General features: G+C 43.3%; 1 protein-coding gene across 1 annotated transcript in view; it reads left to right on the forward strand.

The window, feature by feature from the left end:
* Positions 1-2,003: 2,003 nt before the first annotated feature.
* LOC140713636 (protein FAM8A1-like) overlaps positions 2,004-21,291 on the forward strand; it is a 30,508-nt gene continuing 11,220 nt past the window's right edge. The window contains exons 1-3 of the mRNA XM_073024000.1: positions 2,004-2,487; positions 10,148-10,268; positions 16,649-16,772. Of these exons, the coding sequence (XP_072880101.1) occupies positions 2,028-2,487; positions 10,148-10,268; positions 16,649-16,772 (705 nt within the window). The 5' untranslated portion in view covers positions 2,004-2,027. The remainder of the gene's footprint in view (positions 2,488-10,147; positions 10,269-16,648; positions 16,773-21,291) is intronic.

Raw genomic sequence — 21,291 nt, forward strand, 5'->3', positions numbered from 1 at the left:
GCACCATACTGAGACCCTTTCAGAGAAAGGGGTCTGTTTGACTCAATGCTAAAGATCAAAGGACAATCCCATATTTACAATGCACCCACAATGCCTCCTTTGAACTACACACAAACTTCAAGCCTCCCACTTGGTACCCACACAACAGACACCAAATACATTTTAGTTAACATTGTCTGGCCTTCCCATTAACTTTGATTCACAACTTTTAGGAACCCATTGTTCATAGCTTCATTCTATATTCTTATTTGAAAAGTGCTTATTTGATATATGTGCTAACCCCCAAAACACCCTAACACTGCCTCTCTAGTTTGTATCAAAACTCATTTGTTCTGAAGAAGATCATCAATGTGCAATGCTAATTCCATTTTTCACTCTCCATGATTGCTATCCCCACTGTACATTAATTCCCCTGACAATATAGGTCCACAAGACCCTGAAAATTATCATTCTCCACATCTCTGGAAGACACCACTGAAATGGCAGAATTCACTGATGATACTTGCAATTGCCTCTTGTGAGCCAGCACTTCCTTTAGCAACCTGAAGAAAGGAGATCAAGACTTCAAACCTACCACTAAGCACGATATCTACCAGGCAACTCTTTTAAGTTTTGGAAATGTGGAATCGCACACTGGGCACCTCAAGGAATGGGTATCAACCTGCAATGTTAACTCCCCCTCTTTTCTCCTGCAGTTATGGCCTGACCTGCTGGGCATTTACAACAATTGCAGTTGAATTCCTCACAGACCCAGTTTTATTTTTCCTCCAAGCAACACACACAAAATGCTGGAGGAACTCAGCAAGCCGGGCAGCATCTGTGTTAAAGAGTAAACAGCTGAAGTTTTGGGCAAAGACCCTTCATCGGGATCTCGGTTGAAGGGTCTTGGCCCGAAATGTTGACTGTTTATTCATTTCCATAGATGCTGTCTGGCCTGCTGAGCTCCTCCAGCAGTTTGTGTTTGCTGTTTAGATTTCCAGCATCTGCAGATTTTATTTCCCCTCTATTCTCTTTCATCTGCTACTTACACTACTCACAGACACATTAGCTGTAACTGAGGCACTCTCACCACCCTCTCAACCATAACACCAACACTTGTGCAACTGTCTTCCCCTAATCATAGAACATATGCCCTTCAGCCCACAATTCTGTGGCAAACTAATTAGCCTAATAACATCTATTTAAACTCATCCCTTCCGCCTGTACATGGTTCATATCCCTCTATCCTCTGCATATTCACGTGCCTACCTCAGAGCCTTTTATCATGAGACTTGTTATTGTCACCCCTTCTCCACAACCACCTGCTTATTTTCTAATTTTAAACAGTTGTAATGCAGATCATCTTCCTGATCCGTTAATTCCGTTTACTTCTCCACGAAATCTGTCCGATTTGCTATTCGGCGCCTGATTTAACTTCAGGTTTGCGTATTTTTTCCCGTCTGAAACAGGGACGTTTCTATATTTGCATTGCATTCAGCAATTTCAAATATTTGCATGAGGAACGAAACATTTCCAATAACAAGGGTGCGACTTGCAGTTTTGCAAATGGGATCACTTCTTTCATAACGTCTCCTGAAAAGTCAGGGAAAGCTTGGCATTTAACGCACAGCGTGTCATGCTTTTCATGTTCCAGAATATACAGTACGGAGGAAAACCCGTCAGGAAGAAAACCAAAAACACATTTCCTTTCCACACTAATTGCCCCTTTGTCACCCGCAGCCAAGCGCATGCGCCCTGACGCCTGACAGTTCAGACCAAGGACACGTCACCGGCAGACGGACCCATCCAACCCGTCGCTGGGGGAGGGATGGTTCTCCTCCCTGCTAATTCCATTCTAACCTCGATCTATTCGAAGCCTCTTTTTGTTCCAGATTAGAGTATTTCTACATGTGTTTAAGTACAGCTTTTCAGATGTGTGTCAGTTTGTCGCTCAGTCGGGTGTTCGCGGTTGTGTGTACCCGGGCTCCCCTCCCCAGCGGGTGTCGCGGCGCGGAGATCAGGGCGGAGTTCCGAGTCGCTACTCAGTCATGGCGAAGCAGCGCGGCGGAGGGAAGCTCGGGGACGGCTTTTGCTCCGCTGCTCAGGGCTCGGCGGGGAGCAGCAACGCAGTCCCCGGGAGCGCCAGCGCCAGCGCCGGGGAGTATTGCAAGCGAGTACAGGAGTGGCTGTGGCAGTACTACAGCTACGTGCAATGGCAGAGTTGGATGATGATGACGGCCCCGCTGCCTCCCTACTACCCTCTCCCCGCCGTTGCCGGCGGCGCGACTGCAGCCAGGCAGGGCGAAGGAGCTGCTGCGGCCGTGCCCGGGACCAACAGCGCCTACGGTCCCTTTTCGCTGTTTGCACCCTACCTCGGGGCTCCGGCGGCAGTGCAGGCTCCGGGTGAGCAGCCTCCAGTACAGCAGGAGGTGGCAACGTCGTCGGTCAACGCTGTCAGACCACCAGCCGCCAATGCTCAGCAGCAGGCGGGGAACGTACAACCGGGAGGTAAGGCACGGTTGCAGAAATACCGAACTCTGCTTCAGGTGGGAATATCTAGTTCAAGCTTATTGTCATAGGTGTATACAGGGTATAAACGTCCTAAAACTTGCCAGGCGGGCCACAAGCTTAAGCTATTATACATCATGCATAGGCTTAATACCAGTAACAGTCTCAGTAAAACTCAGAGAGCTATAGTAATTTCTAAGGAAGGGACGTGTTCGGCAGAACTTTGTGGGCCGAAGGGTCTGTATTGTGCTGTAGGTTTTCTGTGTTCAGTGACAGTAATCTCTACTGTGGTCGTGATGTCTAACTCCAGGTATTTCTGATCAAAAAGAAACAATGGGTGATAATGTGTTATCTTGAATGTTGTCTTGATAGATCTTGAAATGTCTGCATCGCATTTTCTAAACTGGGAGAAAAATACCGTAATTTGAGGTGCAAAGGGACTTGGGAGTCTTTTTTTCTCTGTAATTCCCTGAAGGTTAACTTGCAGGTTGAGTTGGTGTGAAACGCTGAGCTGTAGTCAATAAAGTTTCTGAATGGACATTGAACCCCTGAACACTACCTCACTACCTTTTTATTGCCTTTTTTGAACTATATAAACTATTTGTGTGTATGTATATATATTTTATTTTTCTTTATGATGTATTGCATTGTACTACCACTGCAAAGTTAACAAATTTCAGAATGTATGCCGTTGATATTCAACCTGATTTTGAGCTGGTAGTAAGGAAGGCAAGTACAATGTTATAAAAGCAAGGATGTAAAGCTGAGGCTTAAGAAGGCAGAAGACTGCACTTGGAGTATTGTCTAGCAGTTTTGGGCCCCTCTTCTAAGAAAAGATGAGCTGGCTTTGGAGGGGGTCCAGAGGAAGTTCACGCAAATAATTCTGGGAACAAAAGGTCAAACCGAAGTGTGTTTGATGACACTGGGCCTGTACTCACTGGAGTTTTAAAGATTGAGGGGGGATCTCATTAAAACCTATCAAATATTGCAAGGCCTAGATAGGGTGATTTATTGAGGATGTTTTCTTTAGTGGGACAGTCTAGGACCAGAGGGCACAATCTCAGGATACAAGGATGTCCCTTTAGAACAGAGATGCAGAGGAATTTATTTAGCCAGAGGGTGGTGTATCTGTGGAATTCATTGCCACAGATGGCTATGGAGGCAAAAAGTGAATATTGATGAGTTCTTGATTAGTAAGGGTATCAAAGTTTACAGGGAGAAGGCAGGAGAATAAGATTGAGAGGGAGATTATATCAGCATGATGGAATGGTGGAGCAGACTCAGTGGGCTGAATAGCCTAATTCTTCTCTATGACACAATTTCAGAATGAAAAGCTTGACTTGGAGAATTCTTTACCCTCATTTGCTATGTTAATTGAAAACAAATTGATATGTGCAAATGGCACTGTTTCTATAGCACTCAGCTAAATAATGCTGTTGTATAAGGGATAAATAGTGTGGTTTTGGTTAAGTAGTCTGATTAGTGATCCTGAGATCAGTTGAGTCCAAATCCCACCAGAAAATCCAATGATTTTAACGTGTGAAATATCTAGATTTATGAAATGATAAAAAGCTGATCTTAGTGACCAGTGGCTGTGCAACTGGCTTAAAAATCCCACTGCTCAACCGAGAATAAAGTCAAGATTATACCAAGTCTGAACAGTTTTTGACTTCAGGTGTAATTAACCTTTGTACCAATTCTGCAACATCCAGACTTGCTTTCAAGGACTCCTTACATTGTTGTTTCTCCTTGTGCGTTGGGTGGCAACTTTGCCATTTTTTTTAGCATTTCTATGTTTTTTCATGAGGCAGAGTTGCTAGCTTGATGCACAACCCTGCACGGATGGAAAGCGTGCAAGGAACCCGGGACCACTCGCCTCGAAGTCTGGTGCAGATGCCACTGCACCGCCAGCCGGCTTTACAATTCATGTTCTTCTCAGTGTTATTTTGCCCAATTTGTCTTCATTTTGCACATTTCCCACTGGTGTTTAACTCTTTGTCTATTTATTATATAGTTTTCTTTTGTAAAATTCTATTTTTCCTGCAAATGGCCTCCAAGAAATTGCATCTCAAGGTAGTATATGGTAACTGATAATAAAATTTGCTTTGAGCTACACATTGTCAGACCTCATTACGTCTGTGGTTTAAAGATGGGCAGTAAAGCTGCAATCTGTGGGTGAGGTGAGTGATTCTCCTTGTCCTCAATTTGGCATTTTGTCAAATACATCTTCAAGGATCCCTTGGTAACACTGATGTCAGCAGGCGTCATGGAGAAACCTCCACTGACTGGAATTCTACCTTGCACATGATAACTGCAGCTGCTGGAGGCAAGCCATTTCACTGAATGATTAATTTCTCTCTAACACAATGGGGCAGTTTGGCTATTTTTTATTTACTTTTGAGATGAGACTCGGTATGGTGGAACGATAGTGGAGTGGTTAGCATGGTGATCACCAGTTGGCGTTCAGCTTGAGTCTGCTGTCTGTAAGGAGTTTGTGCGACCTCCCGTGACCACGTGGGTTTTCTCCCACTTTCCAAAGACTTGGGTTAGTGAGTTGTAGGCATACGATGTTGGCGCTGGAACTGTGCCGACACTTGCAAACTGCCCCCAGCACAATCCTCACTGGGCGTTGACAACGTATCTCACTTTCCACATTTACAGTCTTGTGATGGATAAAGCTAGTCTTTCTGAATGTAACCAGCTGTGCTTATTGTCTCTGATTAGTTAAAAGTCACCACAGTGGTGAATCTGAGGTCAAATATAGACAAGGTTGGGGCAGTCCATTGATTTAGTTTAAATTGGTTTACCAAGTGAATATTTACAAGGATTTGGTAGTTCATTGATGAGATTGGCTATGCTTAATTCCAGATATATTACGGCTTCAATTTTTCAGCCACTAATGCCATACAAGCATGTGTCCAGTAACAATCACTGTGCTATGATAGTCTGAAGTTTTCCCTGTATTATAACAGTGACTTGAGTCCACAAAATATCTCAGTGGCTCAGAAGTTTTTTGGGACATCCTAGGTTTGAGGAAATTAATCTTTCTTTTAAAGTCTCTGACGAGGGGTTCTATTTGCATTTGACAGCCATCCAATACCTACTGCAGCCATCTGGCTACTCAGCAGGGTGAAAGTAACTTTACATGTACAAAGGCACTGTGTCATTAATCGGGTGAATGTGTAGTAATTTTGACTTCACCATTAGAAATTGGATGGTAATACCTTTCAGAGCATTTACTGGTAATTTAATGTACAATCTTTACTGTTAAATGGAGAACAGTAAAGATACACACATGTTGTGAATTCAACTTACTCAGTTTGATTGAAAACTGGTAAACTAAATCTTGAATTGGTCAAAAATGTACAGCCCAAAATGGCAATGAATGGAATTCCTTTGGCTTAGAAAGGGTCTTGTTTTTAATCGCTGAGATAATGCAGCAAAGAACTTTGAAAACCAAGGTCAGAGTACAGTTTTCCAGATTCCAAATGTCGCACTTTCCCACTGCCTTGCATAAATACCTACTGTTCAAAAGTTTGTCTTTTTCAAACTCAAAGTTGCTGTTAAATATGCTTCCATCTTTTCTTTTCATGTAATAAATTCCAAATCATACCAACCTGCTGTGTTTTTAAGAAAATACTATCCATTCTGTAAATCATCCTCAGACCTGTGTACTTTCATTACTCTTATAAAAAGCTTATCATAACTGGATTCTCTGAAATCTAAAACAAGGCACCGGCATCTTCAATCTTTGTACTGAAACTGGAAGTCTCCTCTTCCTTGTATTGCAGGACATCTCAGCAACTTTCCTTTCCTTCTGTCCCAAAATGTGGTTGATAGAATTGGAGACAATGCAGGGGTTCCTATCCTGGGGTCCACAGATGCCTTAATGGTATTGGTCCATGGCATTAGAAGGTTGGGAACCCCAGAGCTGAAAAACTAAATCAACCGGATTTGCACACAAAAAAATTCTGCAATGGTGGAAATCCAAAGCAACACACAAAATGCTGGAGGAACTCTGCAGGTCAGACTGCATCTATGGAAATGAATAAACAGTCGATGTTTTGGGCTAAGAGCCCTCAGGATTGATGGGTGAAGCCAGGTGGGTGGGAAAGATTAAAGGCTGGTGAAGGAAGGAATCTGATAGGAGAGTAGAGTGGACCATAGGATAAAGGGTAGGAGGGGCACCAGGGTGTAGTGATAGCCATGTGAGATAAGAGGCCAGAGTGGGGAATAGAAGATGGGGGGGGGGGGGAATACCAGAAGGAGAGATTAATGTTCATGCCATCAGGCTGGGGGCTTCCCAGATGGGATACAAGGTGTTGGTCCTTCACCCTGAGGGTGACCTCATCGTGGCCTCCTTTTTTACCTTCCTCTCTTCCCCCCCCATCTTTTTATCCTGGCATGTTCCCCCTTCTTTTCCAGTCCTGAAGAAGGATCTCAGCCCAACATGTCACTGTTTCTACATTTCCATAGATGCTGCCTGACCTGCTGAGTTCATCCAGCAATTTGTGTCTGTTAACCTAACCTACTTTTGAAGATTTTTCGATGACAAAACTTAGTTCCTGTTCTTGTACCCTTTAAAATTATTGACAGTTCCCATTCCTATACAAATGTGATGTTAGAGGTCCTGTAAAGGAGTCTTGTTAGAAGTAATGTTAAATTTCTTTGCAAAGTAGTAAGTGGCGAATCATTCCTGGAGTTGCTACTCGATTTACTTTAGGGCTAGTTCTGCTGCTGTCTATTTGTATAAATACACAGAATATAAGTTCAGCAGAGAAGCAATGGCACTCACTGCTGATCTTAAAGGTTCCTCTGGCAAGAACTATCCCTTTTCTAACCCATACTGTCATCAGCGTCAGTTGTGTATAACCCTCAGTGAACATTCACCATGATGTTGCTCAACCTATCACATTAAATCAGTGGTTCAGAAGCCAAAACAGTTTTAGTTTAATCTTTAAATTAATGCAGTTTTAATACTATTTAATTTAAAAAATCTTTGCAACTTATTTATAATAAGTTTAAACATCTTTTTGTAAAATTAAATGTCAGAATTGTGTGCAGCATAACACAAGATCTTCAGAATGCTTCGTAACAGCACGAGTTTGCATATACCTTAAATTTGCAGGGATGCAAGGAACTTTGTGCTGAAGTACTGACAACTTCAGCAGCGTATGCAGAAATACTAATGCTGCAGTCAGTTTCAGAGATGAGCACAGATGTTTGCTGTTGTGATAAATCCAGGGATATCAGTGTGCTTTGAAATACCAAAGGCAAAAATCTTGTATTACTGTTGCAGCTGACCATTCAGTCATCAAAGTCACAATGAATCAAAAACAGGTTAGTAAGCCTACCAAAACAAAAGTAACTTTAAAAAAATATTTGGAACAACTGAAGGTTATGTCACACCTGGGCCTGCTAACCTTTTTAGTGTCTTAGAGAAGTACAGCACAGTAACAGCCCCTTTGCCCTGTCTAGTTCATGTTGAGCCATTTAAGCTGCCTACTCCCATCGACCTGCACGGAGACCATAGCCCTCCATGCCCTTACCATTTATGTTCCTATCCAAATTTACCTCGAACGTTGAAATCGAGTTTTCATGCATCTCTTGTGCTGGCAGTTCGGTCCACACACCTCACAGCCCACTGAGTGAACTTGCACAACAGCAGAAATTAAATTTCACCTACTGCTTATACTCGCGGCAGTTGGTGATCATTCCTCCTTTAGCGTTCCATTTTAAAGTTTCAAATGAATGCGGAAGCGGGAGACCACATGGAGTCAATATCTCAAGCTTCATTGATCAGGCTTTAAACCCGACCTCTGCCATATGTCGAGCTTGCATGCTTTCCCTGAGACTATGGGTGCTCCAGCTTCTTGGAAGGTTGATAGGGATATGTGATGGGATTAGTTCAAGGTAGGATAGTTGGTGTGGATTTAAAAGGCCAAAGAAACTGTTTTTGTGCTGTATGACTGATTTGGTCTATTGTAGAAAACATGAAAGATGAAGCCTATTATATATAGTGTGTCGAAAGGAAGAGCTACCTAGCTTCCTCTCAACTTTCAGCACTTTGTCTACCCCTTCAATTCCCTTGTTACCGTCCCAGTTTTAGAGCTCATTTTGAAATGATTACAGACACCGTCAGTATTTAAGTGAGAGATTCCTTTTAACAACTTTCACAAGAGCATAAAACTTCATTAGTATTTCTTGATGCATAGCCCACTTACATCAAATCAGCTTTGCATGTCTCCTGCACCTCAGTTGCAGTGTTCCTTCGAAGAAATAACTGTTTCAAAATAAGTGGGAGAATGTGTTGATTTTGTGGAATCTTCATTTGACTGGGTTCCAGAAGTCTACAATCAGCTGTAATTAATCTTGAGCAGTTCTATTAAATTGGAGATGCCCATATGAACATATTCCCCACAGGGAGTAAATTGTGGTGGGTCTCATCAGCAAGAACGACGAGTCAGCTCACAGAGAGGAGGTACAGCGGCTAACAGACTGGTGCAGAGCCAACAACCTGTCTCTGAATATGAACAAAACAAAAGAGATGGTTGTTGACTTCAGGGGGGCACGGAGCAACCACTCCCCGCTGAACATCGACGGCTCCTCGGTAGAGATCGTTAAGAGCAGCAGATTTCCTTGTGTTCAGCTGGCGGAGAATCTCACCTGGTCCCTCAACACCAGCTCCATAGCAAAGAAAGCCCAGCAGCGTCTCTACTTTCTGCGAAGGCTGAGGAAAGTCCATTTCCCACCCCCCATCCTCATCACATTCTACAGGGGTTGTATTGAGAGCATCCTGAGCAGCTTCATCACTGCCTGGTTCATAAATTGCACCATCTCGGATCGCAAGACCCTGCAGTGGATAGTGAGGTCAGCTGAGAAGATCACTGGGGTCTCTCTTCCCGCCATCATGGACATTTACACTACACGCTGCATCCGCAAAGCAAATGGCATTATGAAGGACCCCACGCACCCCTCATACAAACTCTTCTCCCTCCTGCCATCTGGGAAAAGACTCCGAAGCATTCGGGCTCTCACAACCAGATTATGTAACAGTTTCTTCCCCCAAGCTGTCAGACTCCTCAATACCCAGAGGCTGGGCTGACACCTTACTGCCCTATTGTCCTGTTTATTATTTATTGTAATGCCTGCACTGTTTTGTGCACTTTATGCAGTCCTGTGTAGGTCTGTAGTCTAGTGTAGCTTTCTCTGTTGTTTTTTTTTACGTAGTTCAGTCTAGTTTTTGTACTGTCATGTAACACCATGGTCCTGAAAAACGTTCTCATTTTTACTATGTACTGTACCATCAGTTTTGGTCGAAATGACAATAAAAAGTGACTTGACTAAAAGGGAGAAGTCTGTATGTTGAGCACAACTGCATACTGGTAACCAAATATTGATGACAGTCTAGATTATTTGATCGTCACCTCTTTCTACCAACTGTCACAGCCATCTTTATATAAAGTTAGTAGTATATCCCTCCCTGTTTGTAAGGGTGGTGAAGTGTCACTAGATAAGAGAGTTGAAGTGATCAGGAGAGCCGTATTCTTGGTGCAGCCTAGGGAGTTCCCATTCACACTTACATATTTTAACTAACCACTTAGATGTGCTTTCTTCCAATTAAAATGGTTACAAGAGCGAACCTTCTCTTCCCCCACAGGACGCGAGTATACTATCCCATCGCTGATGCATCGATTCCTTGCAGAGATGGTAGATTTTCTAATCCTTTTCCTGTTGAAAGCTGTTGTGGTGCTGACGGTGATGCACATCTGTGGGATCAAGTAAGTTATTCATTAATTTAAATAAAAGCTTTGTACTTCTGTGCAGTTTTTGTATATAAGCAACGGGTTAAAATCCAATGGGAATGGTCTCTGAGAGGTGCTGCCTGTAAATGCTAACTGAATTAAGCCAAGAGACATGAAATTGGAGTCTAATATGTTCCGGAGTTGCCTCAAGCCTTGTTATGCTTTGTCATTGGAGATCTGGCATTATACAGAAAGGAAAGTTGTAAGTGAATGTGTTCATTACTAATCCTGTGCGTTGCTTATAATTGTTGCATGCTTTGCTAGCCTAATTAGGTGGAACATCAGATGTAAGAGACAGAAAGCACAGGGAGTAATTGGTGATGTGTCATTTGTAAATAATTGCTGATTTGGAGAGTCTTGCTAAACTGCATCCTGATTTGAGTCAAGCTAATGAGCTACACCACCACTGAAGTCGTGTAATTTTGTAACACTTTTTTTGCACTCTATCTCATTCTTCTGTTTAATTTACTGAAGTCACCAGATGAAAACAAACATTCTGTGTAACTTCGTGTAACTCTGCAGGCACTGCTAAAATCTGTTTTCTTTTGGGGGGGGGGGGGGTATGAGGGGAAACAAATAAATCTTTAAAAAACCCGAGAATAGGTTCTTCAGAACTCTGTGCAGGCTCTGCAGTTTATATTAATTTTGTAGGGCTCTACAATGTTGTTGCCAATGTCATCTGTTGTTACTCTAAGGAACGTTGTTGGTGTAATAACGCCAATGACTCTTGTTACACTAAGCAATAATGCTACGTCATACCATTATGGATTGGTCCTGGGCTGATCAGTAGGAATTCAGTTTAGTGCATGATAACCTTACAGTGTGGTTGTGTGTATCAGTCTGTAAAACTCCATTGGATATGTAGAGAGAGTGGTCTGCTGAAACATGTGGCAATCTATTGTGCATAGTGTCATCCAATGTTGTAGAATGTGATAACTAACCTGGGACTTGCAAGTCTGTGCTTTTCTAATAGTTGAAACTATTCTCTGCTCAGTAATATTTAATTATTCAGTCATCTAAATTTAGCAAGATAGGGCCTGGAGAATGGGGACGGGAGAGGTTCTGGAGGATTGGAGAGCTGCAGTTGTTGTTCCTTTATTCAAGAAAGGGAGTAGAGAGTTGTTGGAGAAGATCCTGAGAGGCAGGATTTATGAACATTTGGAGATGTACAATATGATTAGGAGTAGTCAGCATGGCTTTGTGAAAGGCAGATCGCGCCTTACAAGCCTGATTGAACTTTTTGAGGATGTGACTGAATGAACACATTGATGAAGGAAGAGCAGTAGATGTGGTGTATATGGATTTCAGCAAGGCAATTTGATAAGGATTATTGAGAAAGTAAGGAGACATGGGATCCAAGGGGACATTGCTTTGTGGATCCAGAATTGGTTTGCCCACAGAAGGCAAAGAGTGGTTCTAGATGGGTCGTATTCTGCATGGAGGTTGGTGACCAGTGGTGTGCTTCAGGAATCTGTTCTGGGACCCCTACTCTTTGTGATTTTTGTAAATGACCTGAATGAGGAAGTGGAGGGATGGTTTAATAAGTTTACTGATGACATAAGGTTGGAGGTGTTGTGCATGGTGTCAGAGGTTACAGCAGGACATTGATAGGATGCAAAACTGGGCTGAGAAGTGGCAGATGGAGTTCAACTCAGTTAAGCGTGAAGTGGTTCATTTTGGTAGGTCAAATATGATGGCAGAATATAGTATTAATGGTAAGACTCTTGGCAGAGGGATCTCAGGGTCCGAGTCCATAGGACGCTCAAAGCAGCTGCGCAGGTTGACTCTATGGTTAAGAAGGTATACGGTGTATTGGCCTTCATTAATCGTGGAATTGAATTTAGGAGCCAAGAGGTAATATTGCAGCTATATAGAACCCTGGTCAGACCCCACTTGGAGTACTGTGCTCAGTTCTGGTCGGTTCACTACAGGAAGGATGTGGAAGCCACAGAAAGGGTGCAGAGGAGATTTACAAGGATGTTGCCTGGATTGGGGAGCATGCCTTATGAGAATAGGTTGAGTGAACTCGGCTGTTTCTCATTGGAGCGACGGAGGATGAGAGGTGACCTGATAGAGGTGTATAAGATGATGGATAGTCAGAAGCTTTTTTCCAGGGCTGAAATGGTTGCCACAAGAGGACACAGGTTTAAGGTGCTGGGGAGTAGGTACAGAGGAGATGTCAGGGGTAAGTTTTTTACCAGAGAGTGGTGAGTGCGTGGAATGGGCTGCCGGCAACGGTGGTGGAGGCGGATACGATAGGGTCTTTTAAGAGACTTTTGGATAGGTACGTGGAGCTTAGAAAAATAGAGGGCTATGGGGAAGTCTAGTAATTTCTAAGGTAGGGACATGTTCGGCACAACTTTGTGGGCCGAAGGGTTGTGCTGTAGGTTTTCTATGTTTTTAACATGTTACCTGTGGAAGCAGGTAAGCCAACACACTTAATCACTGTTACAGTGTCATCAAAAACACTTGCTGTGTCATCCCACGCCTGCACTTTGGCAAACCAATCACCTGGCAGAGCTACTCCTGATAATCAACACTGGCATGCCACAGTGCTTAGCCCACTGATCTGCTCTCTCTATAACCATGACTGTGGCTAGGTACAGCTCAAATACCATCTAAAAGTTTGCAGATGATACAACCATTGTTGGTAGAATCTCATATGGGGATGAGAGTGCTTACAGGAGCGAGACATACCAGCTAGTTGAGTGGTGCCGCAGCAACAGCATTGCATTCAACATCAGTGAGATGAAAGAGCTGATTGTGGACCAGGAAGGGTAAGATGAAGGAACACAAACCAATCCTCATAGAGGGATCAGAAGTGGAGAGAGTGAGCAGCTTCAAGTTCCTGGGCGTCAAGATCTCGGAGGATCTAACCTAGTCCTAACATATCGATGCGTCTATGGCGATGGCAAGACAGTAGCTATATTTCATTACGAGTTTGAGATTTGTTTTATCACCTTAAAAACTCAAACTTCTATAGATGTACCGTGGAGAGCATTCTGACAGGCTTCAGTACTGTCTGTTATGGGGGAGGGGAGGTTATTGCAAAAGACTGAAAGAAGCTACAGAAAGTTGTAAAATTAGCTTCATCTTGGGTACGAGCCTCCATAGTACCCAAGACATCTTCAAAGAGCAGTGCCTCAGAAAGTTAGTGTCCATTATTCAGGACCCACATCACCCGGGGCATGTCCTCGTCTCATTGTTACCATCAGGAAGGACGTAAAGAAGCCTGAAGGTTCTCACTCAGCAATTCAGGAACAACTTTTTTCCCTCTGCTATCTGATTCCTAAATGGACGTTGAGCTCAAGAACACTACCTACCTTTTTTATTACTTGTTTTGCACTATTTTTATTTAATACGTATTTTTTCTTTCTATATTTTCATGTATTGCATTGTACTGCTGCTGCTTTAACAAATTTCTCACCACATGCCGGCGACAGTAAACCTGATTCTGATCCTGCCATACAGCACCAGTGCTGAGAACCATGAAGGTATGGTCAAGGGAAGCAGACGAGTGTTTACACGACTGCTTTGACATGGTGGACTGGGCCATTTTCATTCAGATACGACGACTAATCCCTGGATATGCCGCAGACATTACCAACGTCAGGACCTGTGTGGATGAGCATGTGCCATCGAGAGCATGCTGAGCATACTCAAACCAGGGTCCCTGGATGAATCGGGACATTCACAGTCGCCTGAGGGCTAGATCTGTGGAATTTGAAACTAGCGATCCTGAATCCTACAACAACCTATGAAAGGCAATTGTGTGAAGTTGGAAACACAACTGGATGCATGATAGCTGTGGGAGACTTAGCATTCCATTATTTCCTTCAAGGCAAAACCGAGCAGCATAAATGGCAATGATGCTTCACTCAATAAGCTTAACACCTTTTACGCATACTTTGAAAGGGAGAATAAAGTTCAAAGTGTGTATACATTATACAACCTTGAGATTTGTCTCCGAACAGGTAGCCACAAAAGAAACCCATTTTAAAAAGAAAATGTCAAACACCCAATGTGCAGAGATCTGGGGGAGGAAGATCATGCAAACAATGAACACAAGCAAATAGCCTTCGGAACTGAAGTCCACAAAGAGAGCCCTGTTCCCAGACCCTTTGTTCAGAGTAGAGCAGTGAGCTGAACCGGCTGATCCTCACCTCAGGTGCCGACGCCCTGACCTTTTGAATTAGGCCCGGCACCTTAATCGTTGTCCAAACATTGGGTTCAGTTGTTTCAATATGCTCTGGGGCCTGGACCCTGTCACCTCAATTCGGCTTTACCTGAACTTTCCAATTTGGCCTGGCAGTTAAATCTATTAAACTTCAGGTTTTCGCTCTCGGTGATGGACCCTCTGCCTCGTCTCACCTCAGTTGTGCTACTTCGAATTGCCTCCAAGTCCAAAGTTGTGTGCCATTGCTTGTGATGATTGTTTACCAGAAAAAGTGATTAACAGCGTTTTCCTTGTTTCATTAACCTCTGGCTAGAAGTCACTGAGATTCAGCAGTGCCATCTTAAACGCCTCTTAATAAAGCTACACCTGTGGGAATCCTCCCAGGTTCTGGCAACTCTCTGATCTCTCCTTGACCAGTGTCAAAGTCCTTCAGGAGGGTGAACCCACGCAAGGAGGTGGGCCTCTGGTGGGAATGTTCCAGGGTAGCTTCAGCCTCTCTCATGTCAAGTTACCACCTCCTTCAAAAGGGCATAAATCATACTAATACCCAAGAAGATCTGGGTGAGCTGCTTCAACAACTATCACCTGGTAGCACTCACATTAATTATGATGAAGTGCTTTGAGAAGTTGGTCGTGGCTATAATTAACTCCTGTCTGACCTCGACCTGCTGCAATTTGCTTACCACCACAACAGGTGTACAGCGGACACAATCTCACTGGCTCTCCTCTCAGCTTTGGAACACCTGAATAACAGCAGTACGTATGTCAGGCTGCTGATTATTTATTACAACTCGGCATTCAACAGCATCATCCGCTCAGTGCTAATCAATCAATTTCAAAACCCTGGCCTCTGTGCCTCTCTCTGCACCTAGATCCTTGTACCCCTCATTGGCAGACCAATGAGCAATAGTTGGATCAATAATAACATCTCACTAACAGTCAACACAGCTTCACCTTCGTGTATAGCCTGCTGCTGTGCTCTCTCTACACTCATGACTGTACGATTAGGCACAGCTCAAACCCCAGCTATGTATTCACTGATATTGGTAGAATCTCAGATGGCAATGAGACACATACAGGTGTGAGATAGATTAGCTGGTTGAGTGGTGTCACTTGTATTCAACTTCAGCAAGACCAAGGAATTGATTGGGGACTTCAGGCAGTAGTTGTCAAGGGAACACAACATCCTCATTGAAGGGGTCGGTAGTGTAAAGGGTGAGGAGCTTCAAGTTTCTGAGCATCAACATCTTAGAGGTTCTGTCCTGGGTCCAATACATTGAAGGCGTGCCAGTAGCTATACTTCTATGGAAGTTTGGGGAGAGTTGGTATGTCACCAGAGACTTCAGACTCTGATATATAATGATATATATGATGTATAATGGAGAGCACATTGACTGGTAGGAGGCTCTAATGTGCAGGATCGTCAAGGGCTGCAGAGGTTTGTGAGCTTAGCCAGCTCTATCACAGTCACAAACCTCTTCACCACTGAAGACATCTTCAAGAGGTGGTGCCTTCAAGAAGGCTGCATCGATCATTAAGGACCCTTAACATTCAAGGCATGTCCTCTCCCTGTTACTGCTATTGGGGAGGAGGTACAGGAGTTTGAGACTCGCATTCAATATTTTAGGAACAGCTTGTTCCCTCCACCATCAGATCTCTGGTCCGTGAACACTACCTCACTGTTCATCTTTCACATTGTTTATTGTAACTTACAATATCTTTTGTCTTGTGCTGTACTGCTGCTGCAGAACAACAAGTCTGATGACATATGCCAGATAATTACCCACTTTTTGATTCTTTCATTTTCCTGATCAAAATTATTTGTTAACTGGTGGTTTGTGTTACAACTTGACATTAAAAGATGCCATTGATACTGGGCATCACTGAAACTTTGTTCAAACTAATTTGGAAAGTAAATGTGGATATGGCTTGTGGATAATGATTATTAATGACACTGAAATAATAATCTTGTTACTGTAATTCAAAGCAATCAAAATTTGTGTTGTCATTCCCATAGCTTATGCCAAAACTATAAACTAACAGCTATTAAAGCACCTTCCCATATTATGATAATTGTAGAGGAATTAACAGCTATATTGATTTACATTGGTTTGAATTTCTAATTGTTTAAGTTGTATCATGTGGTTGTTGACACACCATTTTATGTTTTGATGCGCAGAGATCTTTCTAAGTTTGCACTCAATTACATAATTGAAGAAATTGATGAAGACACCTCTCTGGAAGACCTTCAGAAAATGATGGCTGTAGCACTGATGTACAGGCTGTTGGTCTGTTTCTATGAGGTAAGTGCTACTTTGGAGTAAGGAGTTGATATTAACATGGATTGTAGGTGTCAGGGAGTTTACTTGAGCTATTGTATATGCAGCTTCCTAATCTAACCCTAGTACTTAACCCTGCATTTAAATACTCATGTTCAATTATACGGCAGCACTGAGGAAGCCTTGGAGTGCTCACAACATTTCTTTAATATCAAAAATGCTTCTCATGACCATCAGAAGTCAAAAGTGACATTGTGCTGAGAGATTTTAGAATGGGTGACTATAAAGTTGGCTGTAAAATAATCCTTTGCATTTGGAGAGGGAGCAGCAGAGCTTGAAGTTGAATGCATGACTATTAACAACTGGGATTCGCAAAGTAATGCATGTATGTTTGCACACTTCAACAGGAAAGGGCTTAGCTCACGAGTAGACTTGATAATGTGGAGACGAAAGGCAATTATAACTCCAGAGAGGTTAATGAATTTGGGTCATTTTGGGGCCAGATGACATTCTAAGGTTGTGACCCACTGAGCTTGTCCTCAGACAGTGATTAGGGAGTAAAATCATTGGTTAGTGAAGTGCTCTTGGTAGGAATTGACAGGTCAAGGATGTCTTGATCAAGTCCACGGCATTCTGGGAGGGTGAACAGCCGGAGGTCGTGGTACACATTGGTACCACTGACAAAGGTAGAAAAAGGGTCATAGACTTGAAGAGGGGAATGTAAGAAGTTAGGCAGAAAGATGAAAAAGAGCATCTCCAGGGTAGAATCTCTGAATTGCTGCCTGTCATGCACCATTGAGGGTAAGATGGAGAAGATTTGGCAGATGAATGTGTGGCTGAAGAATTGGTGCAGGGAGCAGAGTTTCAGATTTCTGGATCATCGGGATCTATTCTGGGGAAGATACGACCTGTACAAAAAGTATGGGTTACACCTAAACCTGAGGGAGATCAATAGCTTTGTGGGCAGGTTTGCTAGAGCTGCTGGGGAGATTTTAAACTAATGTAGCTCGGATGGGAACCGGAGTGATAGGGCTGAGGATGGGCAGTTGGTATATGACTAGGTGCAGTGTGTAGTGAGACTGTGAGGAAGGACAGGCAGATGGTTGGGCAAAATTGCAGTCAGTGGGATGAGTTAAAGTGTAATAAGCGGCCAAATCAAAAACGGTGATGGATACAAGACTAAGTTTGAATGCATGCAGTACACAGATCATTTTAGCGCAGTTAGATATTGTCAGGTATGATGCTGTGGACATCTCTAAGTTGTGGCTGAAATGAGCTTAATGTTCAAGGATACACATTTGTTTCGAAAGAATAGACAGAGGGGATGGGGGGCTCTTGGTAAAAAATGAAGTCAAATCCTCAGAAAGAGATGATATAGGATTGGAAGATGGATAATTCTTGTGGGTAGAATTAAGAAACTGCAAAGATACAAAGACTCCGGAAGTTGTGTATAGGCCTTTGAACAGTATCCTGGATGTGGGCTAGAAGTTACAATGGGGGATGTAAAAAGGGCAATGTTATGATAGTCAGTGGGGGATTTCAGTGTGCAGGTAGATTGGGAAACCAATCAGATTGGTGCTGGACCCAAAAGAAGGAATTTGTCAAATGCCTACAAGATGGCTTTTTAGTGCAGCTTGTGGTTGAGTCCACTAAAGGATCAGCAATTCTGGATTGAGTGTTATGTAATAAACAATGATCATAATATGAGAGAATTCAGACTGCAGTTTGAGAAGCTAAAATCAAATGTGTCAGTATTACAATGAGAAATACAAAGAGAACTGGTTCCTTGGGTTATATCCAGTGGGTTGGTAGTGGGGATGAGGTCTCACTATCTACTAAATGCTCTCATTGGAGTGCATCTCTTGACTACTAAATTCAGCTCCTGGCCATCACACGTAGCTTGGCTACGAGCCTGACAGAACAGTTTCTAGTGGGCAAAGGCTGGTTACTAGTGCCTAAAACCAGTCTCTTTGGGCAGCTGAGGTTGGCAGCTCATCCAGCAGAAGAAAAACTCTGATCTCAAACCTCCGCTGTTTTGTGGCTGTACCCACTCATGGGGACGGTTCCGGGAGTAAACCCTGAGGGGAAAAATCCGGAGCTGGTGTCCCTAAAGCAGTTGTGCATTGAGTTTAATGTAGATTGGTAACTCCTGCAGCACTGGTGCCAAACAAGTTGTATCGATCTGTGTTTCCTTTGGATTTCTCAGCAGTGTGGAGAGAGGAGCCTGCTACATGGGCAACAGCTTGCCCTTTGTACCCTATTGCCCTGGCTTGCATATTGTGTAGATAGCGAGGACACAATGTCCATAGTTGACCCTGACTAGCGAAGGATCTCTAAAGGGAATTACAGAAGCATGAGAGAGCAACTGGCCAAAGTTAATTGGAAAGGGACACTAGTAGGAATGACTGCCACACAGTAATGGCTGGTGTTTCTAGGGGAAATTCAGAAGGTGCCCGATAGATAAATCTCAAAAATGAAGATGTATTCTAAAGGGAGGATGCAGCAACTGTGACTGACAGGGGAAGTCATAGCTAGCATAAAAGTAAGGGCATATAATATGGAAATAATTAGTGAGAAGATAGAGGATTAGGAAGCATTTAAAAGCCAACAGGCGGCAACTGAAAAAGCCCAACTACAACTACGTTGACTCAGGCCTAGGGGGCCAGCATCAGGCACAATGACAGACTCTCCACTCCTCCCTCTCCCTCATCAGTGTGTTCGGTTCATCTACTTTAGCTGTGCCGCTATCTTCTAGGAGCGTGTTGACTATAGTCTTGGGAGGGTGCCCGGGCATTATGATGAAAAAGCCAACAAGAAAAGATGAAATGTGAAGGGAAGGTAGCCGATAATATCAAAGAGGATACCAAAATGTTTTTCAGATATATAAAGTATAAGAGACAAGAGCGTATATCGGATGGCTGGAAAATAATGTTGGAAAGGTAGTAATGGGGGGGGGGGGGGAGAGACATAGAAATGGTAGATAAACTTAAATGTTTTTTGTCATTCTTCATTGGAAGATGTTAGCAGAATGCCAGAAATACTAGTGTGTCAGTGGGCAGAAGTGAATATTGTTGCTATTACTAAGGAGAAGTGCTTCAATGTCCATTTAGAAATCATATGGCAGAGGGGAAGAGACTGTTCCTGAATCACTGAGTGTGTGCCTTCAAGCTTCTGTACCTCCTACCTTAATAATGGACACTGCCTTTCTGAGACACTGCTCTCTGAAATGTCCTGGGTACTTTGTAGGCTAGTACCCAAGATGGAGCTGACTACAGTTACAACCTCCTGCAGCTGCTTTCGGTCCTGTGCAGTAGACCCACCCCCCATACCAGACAGTAATACAGCCTCTCAGAATGCTCTCTATGGTACATCTATAGAAGTTTTTGAGTGTATTTGTTGATATGCCAAATCTCTTCAAACTCCTAATAAAATAAAGGCTGTCTCACCTTCTTTATGACTACATTGATATGTTGGGACCAGGTTAGATCCTCGGAGATCTTGACAGCCAGGAAACTTGAAGTTGCTCACTCTCTCCACTTCTGATCCCTCTTTGAGGCTTGTTATGTGCTCCTTCGTCTTACCCTTCCTGAAATCCACAGTCAGCTCTTTTGTCTTACTGACATAGAGTGCCAGGTTGTTGCTGTGGCACCATTCCACTAGTTGGCATATCTCACTCCTGTACTCCCTCTCGTCACCACCTGAGATTCTACCAACAATGGTTGTATCGTCAGCAAATTTATAGATGGTATTTGAGCTATGCCTATATACACAGTCATGTGTATATAGAGAGTAGAGCAGTAGGCTAAGCACACACTCCTGAGGTGCACCAGTGTTGATTTCAGCGAAGAGGAGATGTTATCACCAATCTGCACAGACTGTGGTCTTCCGGTTAGGAAGTTGAGGATCCAGTTGCAGAGGGAGGTACAGAGGCCCAGGTTCTGCAATTTGTCGATTGGGATTGTCAAAATTATGGTATTAAGTGCTGAGCTGTAGTCGATGAACAGCATCCTGATATAGGTGCTTGTGTTGTCTAGGTGGTCTAATGCTGTGTGGAGAGCCATTGAGATTGTGTCTGCCATTGACCTATTGTGGTGATGGGCAAATTGCAATGGGTCCAGGTCCTTGCTGAGGCAGGAGTTCAGTCTAGTCATGACCAACCTCTCAAAGCATTTCATCACTGTTGATGTGAGTGCTACTGGGCGATAGTCCTTAAGGCAGCCCACATTATTCTTCTTAGGCACTGGTATAATTGTTGCCTTTTTGAAGCAAGTGGGAACTTCTTCCCTTAGCAGTGAGAGGTTGAAAATGTCCTTGAATACTCCCGCTAGTTAACACAGGATTTTAAGAGCCTTATCAGATACTCTCATTAGGACCTTCTACCGTGCGAGGGTTCACCCTCTTTAAAGACAGTATAACATCGGCCTCTGAGACAGATCACAGGGGGTCATCAGGTGCAGCAGGGATCTTCACAGCAGTAGTTCTGTTCTCCCTTTCAAAGCATTGTTATGAGTGATGAACAGACCTGATAGACAATGGGGTGCAG

Source organism: Hemitrygon akajei, chromosome 20 (genome assembly GCF_048418815.1).
Source record: "Hemitrygon akajei chromosome 20, sHemAka1.3, whole genome shotgun sequence".
Lineage (NCBI taxonomy): Eukaryota > Metazoa > Chordata > Chondrichthyes > Myliobatiformes > Dasyatidae > Hemitrygon > Hemitrygon akajei.